At 35.4% G+C, this 11,990-nt stretch overlaps 1 protein-coding gene across 1 annotated transcript; it reads left to right on the top strand.

Moving 5' to 3' along the window:
* Nucleotides 1-160: 160 nt before the first annotated feature.
* LOC108573732 (multiple epidermal growth factor-like domains protein 8) lies at nt 161-11,155 on the top strand. The gene is given in 23 exon segments (XM_017936206.1): nt 161-365; nt 452-615; nt 725-1,002; nt 1,078-1,262; nt 1,355-1,691; nt 1,781-2,019; nt 2,105-2,338; nt 2,411-2,698; nt 2,801-2,938; nt 3,025-3,269; nt 3,337-3,954; nt 4,124-7,021; nt 7,095-7,519; nt 7,590-7,924; nt 7,992-8,197; nt 8,266-8,521; nt 8,524-8,752; nt 8,830-8,856; nt 8,942-9,256; nt 9,289-9,465; nt 9,543-9,796; nt 10,043-10,230; nt 10,307-11,155. Coding segments are annotated over 23 exon segments (9,090 nt in total).
* The last annotated feature ends 835 nt before the right edge of the window (nt 11,156-11,990 follow it).

Below are 11,990 nucleotides of genomic sequence, written 5' to 3'. Positions count from 1 at the left end.
TTATAAACCATAATAGAATAATTGAAATAACAGAAACCATTCTCTTTCAGATATGACTCTTTATATGAGTTCCTTACAACATAATTGCTCAAAAAACAATCCAATGAACGTGGATGATGAGTTTTATTTTATCAAGCAGCAGTGAGGCTAATATATTGTAATGGGGTGGGTCTCGTCCACCGCAATATGGATTACTATATGGAGTTGCCTATTGCGGGGCTTGGATTTAGCTCTGCAGACATCTCCAAAACAAATTCCATGTGATAAGACAAGGAAAGTTTTTACTGATTCCTGGGGGATTATCAGTGATGGACCTTTAGGCTCAAATTATACTCAAGATTCTCATTGTGAATGGCTCATAAAAGGTACAAAGAGTGTTATAAAATATTTACAAAAATTTTTCTTTATTGTTTACTTTGTTTATAATTGTTCAGTCTGTAATATGTTACAGCAAACAACAGCCGTCAATTTATTACTTTGAGTTTTCGTACAATGGGAACAGAATGCAGCTATGATTATGTTTTTGTTTATGATGGAGATTCCTTTCGATCTCCTCTCCTAGGAAGTTTCAGTGGAAAAACAGAACCACAGCAAGTGACATCATCTTCTGGTTATGTAAGTAAATGAGAAGTTGTTTGATGATAAATTATAACTACATGAATAATTCATACTATATGACTACTAGGAAGTATCAACATATGCTTATTTATAACTTTTATTACAGATGTTAATACTATTGTACAGTGATACAAACTATGTTTTGGATGGGTTCCATGCAGAATTTTCAGTTACAAATTGTCCAAATAATTGTACAAATCATGGAAAATGTATTAATAACACCTGTTTTTGTGAAAATGATTGGGGTGGAAAGGATTGCTCTAGAGCTCTTTGTCCAAATAATTGTAGTAATGTTGGAAAATGTGGTTTAAAACGATGTCAGTGTCGAAATGGATACTCAGGACAATCTTGCTCATTATATAAAACACATCCTGAAGGCAACAAGTATGTTATTAAACACACTATTGCACAAATTTAACTTGTAGGTACTATTTTTTAATTATTATATATGATAAATAGGTGGCATTGGCTTTCCCATTCAGAAGGTGGATTAAGACCACGAGCAGCACATACAGCAGTTTATATAAAAGAAACTGATTCTCTTTATGTTTTTGGTGGTTATGATCTCAATTACATACTCAGTGATTTGGAGGTATATCGATTTAGTACAAGTCAGTGGCAAAACGAGTATGGTAGTGTATTAGGTATGTAGTAAACACTAGAATTATTCATTGTAATTATAGAAATTGTGATATTACTATATTACAAAAACACTTACCATGTACATTTAAAACAGAAGGCACCTCATCTGCAGAATATTTGGATCCTAAGCTTATTGCTACCGAATTAGAACGAATAGGTGCAGGTGCAAAAGAATTATTTGGTCTCCGCGCATCGGCTATCATGTGGAGAGTACTTAACGGTTATAAAGACAATAATACTTTTAGTTCACGTAATCATGCCAACATAGAAAATGGACATGACTGGTCAGGAGAACATAAAGAACGTGAAAGAAAGATTCACGAATCAAGGAATGGTGAAACCAGTAAAAGTACAATTAGGATAGAAAGAAATGATGAACTTAGAAGAAAACATTCTAGGCATCCTAAGCCTCGGTATGCACAAACTGCAAGGTAAGAATATATTCAATATAATTACCGAATATTAATTTAATATTAATTCACAGTTAATACAATTTCTTATTTACTTGCTGTTATATTAGACATCGTAGAAATCTTGAAAACTTAGATCTTTATCAAGAACACCATGTTCCAAATATAAAAAGTGACATATTAAATTGGGAGGAGCAAAGTGCGGAAGATTCTATCGGAGACAACATTTACATTCAAGAACCTAAACAAACAGAAGATGAATCATATAAAGATGAATCTACTAAACCACCGATTGATGAATTACCTAAACCAAGTCCGCGATATGGCCATGCTGCTTGTAGATATGACGGTCAGTTGTATGTTTAATTAATAATTTAAAAAAATAATGACCTTACAGTATAATTTATAATTTACTTATAAGTTCTTAATTGTAGGTGGTTTTGTTATATATGGTGGAAAAGTACAAGATGATTCTTTATCAAATGAACTTTGGTATTATAGTGTTAATACACGTTCTTGGACGTTACGGGCAAAAAATTCCCCGTTCTATCCACCACAATTAACAAGACATACTCTCACTTTAGCAAATGATTATATTTACCTTTTCGGAGGTAGTACAGTTGATGGTGAATTTTCTTCGAGTCTATATAAGATTAAATTAAATTTATGTAAGTTAACAAAAGTATATTTTAATTTTGTTTTAAATAACACATTTTAGATTAAATTTATTTTAATTTTAGCTGATCCTACAGCAAGCACAGAAAGGTGGAAAGAAGTGCATCCCCGAGGGGGTAAAGAGTTAGATGTACGCGTAGTTGCACATTCAACTGTGTATCACCGCGCTACTAATTCTTTATTAGTTTATGGGGGTGTAGTGGCTAGTGTAGCACGATTTAGTAAATTATCTGATAGAATGTTTGTGTTCCAACTTGACAGAAAAGTTTGGTCTGAAATTCATTATCCACGAGCACACTTAAGAGATACTTATGTTCCAAGAGAACGGGCATTTCACACTTGTAATATCATAGGTGCTTAAATGTTTTTATTATATATTCATTATTGAACAAATAATCAGACGATACATTTCAATGACGATTATATCAACAAACGTTGCTCAATTAATTTTACAGGGAATTATTTAGTCGTATTTGGTGGATATTCTCATAGACATAACAAAGAAGAAATTTGTTATGATAATCAGATGTATCTCTATCACTTAGGCTGCCATGCCTGGGTAAGCCATGATGTGCTAGGTTTAAATGACAAAGGTAAATTGATTTTTCTAACAGTTAAAACAAAAATCATGTAAAATTCATCTCATTTTATTTTAAAACATGTAACATAACGTCTTTAGACTCTCGTTATCCAAAGCAACAAGGTGTATTTGCACATGCAGCAGATGTGCGAAATGGAAATACTTTGCTATTAGTTGGCGGTTACCACGGAAACGTAAATGCAGATTTACTTGCGTATACATTACCACCGATGCTTGCACCGGGAGATGAAGATTATATAGAACCTGAACAGATTTGTTCAAGACATAAAAGTTTAATGGAATGCACAGCTAATCCTGAATGTGGTTGGTGTTCGGCAGACGAGGTATGCTCTTAAAACATAAAGTATAACTATTATTTTTCAAATAGTAAATATTTTTAACTTGATTCAGATATGTTACGGTAGAACTATTGGCAGTAATTGTACAACAAATCTTCAAACGACACGCTGTCCAGGCGTTTGTCCTGCGCTTGGAGATTGTCATTCTTGTTTAATACATGGTCAACCTGGTGGAGGTTGGGGTACAACTGCAAGTGGAAAAAAATCTGTGTCCAATAAGTTAAATCGTGGAACTTGCACTTGGTGTGTTCAAAATGCACGTTGTCATCATAAAGATGATAATTATGGGGTTTGTGGGCTTCGTGATGATACACCATCGCAAATACCAGGATGGTGGGGTTCGAAAGGTACAGAAGTTATAAAAGTCGAAGAGTGCCGGGAAATGGATAAGAGGCCAGGATTAACATTTTTAAAATACAAACCACCAGTAAATTTTAGTCAACCAGATTCAGTAACAATAGTTAATGCCACTACAGTAGATTTTAACGTTCCATCTATGCAAGGTGCAAAAACAGAATCTGCCCTTGGCGGAGAAATGATTGCTAGATTAATTGGTTTTCTCAGACCGCCGCAATATTTTTGGGATAGCACAATGGAACATTTGAAAATTTGTGTCAGTTATAACAGTGCAACTCTACACGTATCAAGAAACGATGACCCTCAAAAATTGGTAAATTATCTTCCTATTTTTCAATTTAATATTTCAAATTGTTGTTTAGTGTAAAGCATAATCCTTCTTTTGAAACGTTTAATAATACGTAATAATAATAAGGAAAAGATTTTTCTTTTTTTTTTATATTCACAATATCTTTAAATCAAATTAAATTAAATTTGTTTAGGAATTAGTTGCAAATTTAACTGCCGAGACATCGCAGTGCATTCCAACAAAATGGCCCGATGGTCATCAAATGATGTTGATGCCAGGTCGATATTTATTAGATTTCGAGTCGAAGAGAATGGTTACTACGAGTTACGCATATGCCAGTAAAATGGAAATTACTCACAACAAAAAGACCGAGAATCCAAAAGTCTTTACTTTCGAATATCTTGAACCATATCAAAACGGATCTTGTCACCAGTATAAAAATTGTCTTCATTGTTTAACCGATTCTTCATGCGGTTGGTGTGATATTATTAATAAGTGTCTTTCACGTTCAGCCAACGAAACGGAAAGTTGTGCAGCTAATGTAGAATGGGGAGAAGATGGTAATCCGATTCGCGAATGGCACTATTTAACTATTACTCCTTCCGCTTGTGCTAATTGTTCTAATTACATCTCATGTGAATCTTGTGTGGGTAGTAATTTATGTGAATGGTGGACAGAAGAAGCTCTTTGTGCGAGAATAGGTAGACTACCTAATGCAGTTATTAGCCTTGATCAGTGTCCAATTCCTTGTAGGCAACGTTCAAATTGTACACAATGTTTAGACGAGCGTGGAAGATGTGTGTGGTGTGAGGCCACACAGGAATGTTTTTCGTTTTCAGTGTACACGTCTGAATATCAGTTTGGTTTATGTCGAGAATGGATGGATCAAGCTGGTCTCATGGGAGTAACATCAAGATCTGGATCATCTTTAACAGGCAACGATCAGTGCAAAAGCTGTAGTCGACACACAAACTGCTCCAGTTGTCTGCACTCATTGAGTTGCGGTTGGTGTTACAGTTTAGAAAACCCTATTATGGGAGCATGTGTACAAGGAGACTTCAATCAGCCGCACGTCAATTGCAGTTTAGTCATAAATGAATATCAAAATACTACCCTAGAGGCAGACGAATTCGGTTGGGCATACGCTCAGTGTCCAGACGTGGACGAATGTGATTTAGGTTTGCATGATTGTCATCCTGATGCAGTATGCACAAATACTCACGGTAGTTTTAGTTGTCAATGCAAGAGAGGTTTTAACGGCGATGGTAAAGAGAATTGCACTAAAACTTGTGACGAAAAGTGCATTAACGGTTACTGTAGTGAAGCACCTGATTACAAATGTGAATGTTACCTTGGATGGACAGGAAAAGATTGTGGAACAAATTGCGGTTGTTATAATCATTCTACTTGTGTAAAAGAGCCAGGTATTTGTGATGAATGTCAAGATTGGACTACCGGTACTTATTGCCAAGAATGTAAAGCAGGCAGCTATGGTAATGCTACTACACCACTTGGATGCAAAAAGTGTAACTGTAACGAGCATGGAGATAAAGACCAAGGCATTTGCGATCGACAAACTGGTGTATGTTTCTGTCGCGATGATACACAGGGAGATATGTGTCAACGTTGCAAGAAAGGCTATTATGGTGATCCACGAGACGGTGGAATGTGTTACTACGGTTGTATGTCACGAGGTATGCTTGGGGGAGAAGGAAGTGGTAAACAAGGTCTTGGCAGCAGACACTCGCAACAATCGCTATGGGAAAGTCATCTTGGAGATTCTCCAACAAGGGAGTGTCTTTGGATAGTTAGTCCGAAGACGAATTTTTCAACGGATAACATGCTCTCAGGAACGCAAAGTGTAATACAATTCACTATACACGACGACATAAATGTTAGTTGCCAAGAGAACAGCGTTTACGTTTATGACGGACTTCCTGAATTTGTTTCATCGTCGACCAGTCATCAAAGTCAACTCCTAGGTGTTTACTGTACAGAAAGTACAAACTACCCTGTCACGGTAGAAGCTAAGTCCGGATTTCTAACTGTACATTACAAACAATTGGACGAAGTAGAGGGTTTTAATGCAAGTTATTTGATACTGACCTGTAATAATTGTCCTGGAAATAGGGAATGTCGAAACGATAATTGTTTGTGTAAAGTTGGTTTTGTAGGAATCAATTGTGACATTGAAATATGTCCTAATAATTGCACTTCATCTAAGAAACAAGGAGTTTGTGATAAGGGTTACGGACGTTGCGTTTGTGCATCTGGTTATGGAGGACGTGATTGTTCGATTCAAATTAAAGAGCATCAATTAATTTTCACTGAATTATTTAACTCCGAATATTTGGCTGATCACTTAGATCATTTGCGAAAAACTTTACCACGATTTGGTCATACATTGGTTGCTGACAGAAGGGGAAGTTTGTGGATGTTTGGAGGATACTCTCTTAGTCATGGTCCTTTGAATGATATTAGACTTTTTGATACAAAGAATAACACATGGATGCCTATTACTGTAGAATCTACTTCGGAGGCCTCTATGCCTCAAGGTAGATATTTTCATGCAACTGAAATAGTTCACAGCAGGCAACAGATATATGTTTATGGTGGTTTGTCAATGAAAGAAGAGGATGTTCAAGGACTATCAAACAACACTCTGAGCGATTTCTGGAAATTTAGCCTGCAAAATCAAAGGTGGATGCAAATCACTCAAGATGAATCTAAAAGAGAACCACCACCTTTAGCTGGACATACGTTAACTTTACGCAGAAACGGAGAATCAGAGAGTCTAATATTGATTGGAGGGTTTAGTCCTAAGTATGGCTATCTTGATACAGTATGGGAATTCAACCTAGAAAAGGAGACATGGGATACAATAAATACAGTTGGAAATGGACCATTGGGAGTATATGGTCACTCAACTGTATACCACAGCAAGTCAGATAGTTTCTACATTTTCGGTGGATATACTTATGCAATAAATCGAACATTTATTTCTAACAAATTGTATGCATTGAATTATAAAAATCGTACATGGTCTGTACTTCCACCATTTGGTGATGATCTCACTGATGGAAGTAGTTTAGTGAGTAAACAGTTTCTTTAATTATTATTTTACCAAATAAATTAGAACTAACCATAAGAATATTTTCTTACAGCCACAAGCTAGATTCCTTCATTCTGCAGTTACCACTGATGAATATATGGTTATATTTGGTGGTCGCCAAAATCCACATAATACTTCTGATTCGTTAATTGCTTATAAATATTCGTGTAATTTGTGGATACGTTTAATAACAAAAGATATGGAAGTTATCGGAAGTCCACCTCCGCCGGCATATGCTCATGCAATGACTCATGCTGATCCAGAGTCTAATGCTGTGTATGTAGTTGGCGGTTTCGATGGTGGAATTAAAAGTCATGTCACTCTTATAAATATACCCAAAGATCTGTGTAATCTTTGGACAAATAAAATAACTTGCAGAACATATTTTGGATGTTCTTTTTGTTCTGATAATATAAATAGCGGAAACAAAACGTCTTTGTGTTTTTCTAACGAAATATTAATTAACGAAGATGATCGGTAAATTTTTATATTTAACTAAATATAAGTATAAGTACTTTCAAATATACTAAAGAAGTATCCATTTTAGATGTGATATTAATATAACTGAAGAGTCAAGAATGTTTTGTAGTTCAGAATGGATGGCGAGTAGAAAATGTCAAAACTTCAAAACTTGCACAGAATGTTTAGCTGAATGGCCATATTATAGAAGTAAAGATCCAGTGTGTAAATGGTGTACAAATTGTCCGAATGGAAAGTGTATACCGTCCGATAAGGATTGCGACGAATTAAACAAATGTAGCTTTAGGCGAATATCAGTGACAGATGTAAATCAGTGTGGGGAGCGAAAATGTCCAGCAAGTGATTGTGAGAAATGTAACAGCCTTGAAGGTTGCGTATGGACAAGACAAGTTTTGAAAACTGGTAAGTTTTATAAATTCATTGAAAAATGCAGTAGTGTGTATGGACTAATTACTAAAAATATTTTTAGCGGAATCGGGACTTGCTGTAACAGGCGAACCTGTGTATGATTGGAATTGTGTACCAGATAACATTTTTGAAAGATCGAGCATTAAAATGGGAAGTACGCAGTGTGAAAAACGATGCGCCGATCATAAAGACTGTAGAAATTGTCTAAAGGGTACAGGGGCTGAAGGTGGATGGCGAGAATGTAGATGGTCTACCCAACTTAACGAAGTAAATATATAACTGTAAAAAAATTTAATCAAATAACTGAAATCTCACTATCTTTGAACAAATTTTAGTGCATTTCTCCATCATATCAACCTCTGTATTGTGCTGGCGGCGTGTGTGGTTTAGTATTACGTAGTTCTGATATGGATCATTGTCCTGAACCATGTTCAGTTTTCAAACAATGTAGTACATGTTTAAAACATTCACACTGTGGTTGGTGCTCTCTGGATTCAGCTAACTTAACAGGTCAAGGAATATGTACAGAAGGCTCACTTGAAGCACCTACAGATCATCCAGCAGGTGGAACATGTGAAATGTTGCAGCATTCATAACTACGTTATTCCCACATTATTTAGAGTCTTTCGAAACCCCAGACAATGTTACAATGTTAATTCCAAATGTAATACCGAAACCAGTATTTTCTTGGCATTACGTATGGTGTCCACCTGAAAACGAATGCACCAACGGACACCATACATGTTCCCCAAAAAGTGAAAAATGTTACGACTTGAAGGAAGGATTCGAATGTATGTGCGGCGATGGATATAAAACTGAAACGTAATTTCATTATTTTACTTTGTTAACTTTAATAAATAGATAAAGACAATTTATTAATTATCTTATATTTATTTTAGTCCATCGTCATTCAATGAATTTGGGAGGTGAGGCTCAAGTTACACATTTGATATTCGTATATGTCACTTCTAATGTTTTTATTATATATACATAATGTATTTTTATTTTTAGAAAAATTTGTGTTCCGATGTGTATGCAAGGTTGCGTTAGAGGAACGTGTGTAAAACCAAATGTTTGTCGTTGTGACTTCGGTTACGTAGGTGCCAATTGTTCTATTCAATGCCAATGTAATGGCCACAGCAAGTGTGCAGGGCCAGATAAATTAGACGTGTGCTTAGAGTGTCATAATAATACAATGGGACCACAATGTGACAAATGTTTGCCTTTATTTGTTGGAAATCCAGCAGACAATGGACAATGTGTACCATGTCTTGAGTATTGTAATGGTCATACTCGAATTTGTATTAATGAAAGCATGACCGTACCGGTAATTTATTTCTTATATTAAGAATATGATGGGACCCAAATTCAATTGATAAAATGTCTATAGAATTATTAAAAAAACAATTAGTTGAGGGCCCTGTAGCTAAAGCAAAATGCGTAAATTGTGGAAATAATACGAAAGGTGACAAATGTGGTGAATGCATGACTGGTTATTTCAGAGGAACGGAAGATCTTCGTGACGTATGCCGACCGTTAGTAATGGAATTATAGGAATTTTTTTGTTTAAACATACCATTTGATATATCATTTCAAAAGAATTTTTTTTTAGTTGTGAATGCCACGGACATGGATTTACTTGTGATCCTGTAACAGGAGAAAAATGTAATTGTGGTAATAATACTGAAAGTGAACCATCTTGTACTAGCGGACCTATGAAGGGTACAATTGCTGGTGGCAAACCATGCTGGATGGTACAATGCAGTAAATGCAAGGAAAATTATGCTGGTGAACCAACAATGGGTCATCAATGTTATAAAACAGTCACTGTTGATAACAAGATGTGCTTTGACTCCAAATTAATAGGTACATATTTAATTGGTTCAGATATTATAAATAGTAATATTCTTTTGTTATATTATTTTATGTTCATTTCACTTAAAAAATTCTGTGCATATCACGTTGCATTTTAATTAAATATTACTTTTCTTAAACATTCTATTATGTCTGGAGGATCTTACGGTTCGTACTCCTCCATTAATACATTACATGTCTGTTATCAATGTTTTTTTTTCGCTTTTATACATAAAAATGGGTTTTCATTCATTACAGATGAGTGCAAAATGAAACCAAAACCATTAAATCCCGGACAAACGGTATTTTACTTGGTGCAACCTCGTTTTTTGAATGTCGACATTAGAGTTATGGTAGATGTAACTCGAGGGGCTTTAGATTTATTTCTTAGCCCTCGTGACGATTCTTTCGTCGTTAATATAAACTCCACGACAGGCTATCAAGACGTATGTATTATAAATATTTCCTCCACTTGCAATGTATTAGGTTCTAGGTTTTATTTTAACGTGAAATTATGTTTAGGTTGAACTTGACGGTAGATTCGTATGGCGTAAAGATCCACACATGTGGTTAGATGAACACACTCGAAGTCGAATGAGAATCGTCGAATTTCATCCACATAATACATTTTCGTTTGCATCCAATGGCACTACTACTGAACCAAACTGGAATACTGGTCCTCAGTACATTGTGATGGAACGTTACGCAGAAGGTTTGGCTACTTTTCTAACAATTGAGAAAAGAAACACGTTCTTGGTTGTGCGGAACCTTACGAATCGATTAGTGCTAACACTACCGCAGGATAAACATGAACTTCATCAAACGAAATTTCATATCGCATTAAGAGCAATCGATCCCATACATTCGGAAATCAGTCAGGCCGCTTTCGGGATGATCTTCTTTCGACAGGATCAACTTCATATCGATCTATTTGTCTTCTTCTCCGTGTTCTTTTCCTGTTTTTTTTTGTTCTTGGCTGGTTGCGTGGTCGCGTGGAAAACTAAACAGGCAGCGGATGTTCGAAGAGCACGGAGAAGACACGTTGTCGAGATGTTACATATGGCTAAAAGACCTTTTGCATCGGCTACTATTATTTACGATCGAGACGGAAACGACTGTAGTCCGAGTTCACCTCAGCGGAAAAGTAGACGTAATAAATTAGTTAGCTTTCACAGTGACGTAAGACCAGTGGCAATTGAGCCTACGGACGATGGTGTCGCAGCTGTAGCCACAGTTTTCATCAGGTTACCCGGTGGTCGACAGGCTCCTGTGAAATTGGCTCTTGGCAGCTCATTGATACTGTTGACTAGAGTTTATCCTGTTAACAGTAGGGTGTTCCTAAGACGTAGAAACAGTCACGCGTTGAACTGAGCTTCTTTCTGTAGAAACTTGTTTTCGCTATTTTTAAGTCTGCTTATGCTCTCAAAACATGTAGCAAAAGGAAAACATGGCGATCACGTTTATTCTTTACCATTTCCCCGATCGTTTTTCGTTGATCTCAGTTTTTTAATTGTCTATCCGTTCTTAAATATTTGGTATACGATCATTATTGAAATTGGACAGTTTTCACGACTAGTATGTATACTTCTCAAATTTGCAGTTTTTAATCATGAAATTTTAACAGTATCGTTTACTCTTCGTCGTCGTTGACATTGTACAATGTCCGCCAGTAATATGAAATCTTAGTCTAATGGTTGTATTATAGTAGCAAAGAAACAATTGTAAGGGTATTTAAGCTAAATGGTAAATATATATATATATGTATATGTATACACGTATATGTATATGTATATATATTATCATACCATTCCATGACGAGACTGTACGTTTGTACATAAGAATCTGTAATTATGTATTAATTCGTAATTTACATGATTTTCTAGAAGCATTTTATGTAACAAGACATGGTTTTGTGTCTTGGAACATTTTTAGCTATCTTCGGAGGAAAGTGAATAATTTTATTGAATCGTTTTATGAAAACTTTGCGTAATCATCTATCAAGAGGTACGAACAAAAATAAAGAACTAGAAGGGCAGCTGCAAGAATTACTCATATTATCAGGGTCTTGTGTTTGTATTTCAACTAACCATTTTAAATGAAATCGCAGAAAATATTAAGAAAAATTAAATTTTCAATTATAATGTTAGTATCTGGGTAAATAATCGAAACAACCCGATTTTATTATTACCATGAATTATTAAAATAT

The sequence above is a fragment of the Habropoda laboriosa genome, unplaced genomic scaffold (genome assembly GCF_001263275.1).
Source record: "Habropoda laboriosa isolate 0110345459 unplaced genomic scaffold, ASM126327v1 scaffold126, whole genome shotgun sequence".
NCBI classification, from domain to species: domain Eukaryota; kingdom Metazoa; phylum Arthropoda; class Insecta; order Hymenoptera; family Apidae; genus Habropoda; species Habropoda laboriosa.
The sequence above is the reverse complement of the archived record's forward strand: the minus strand, read 5'-3'. Positions and strand labels throughout refer to the sequence as shown.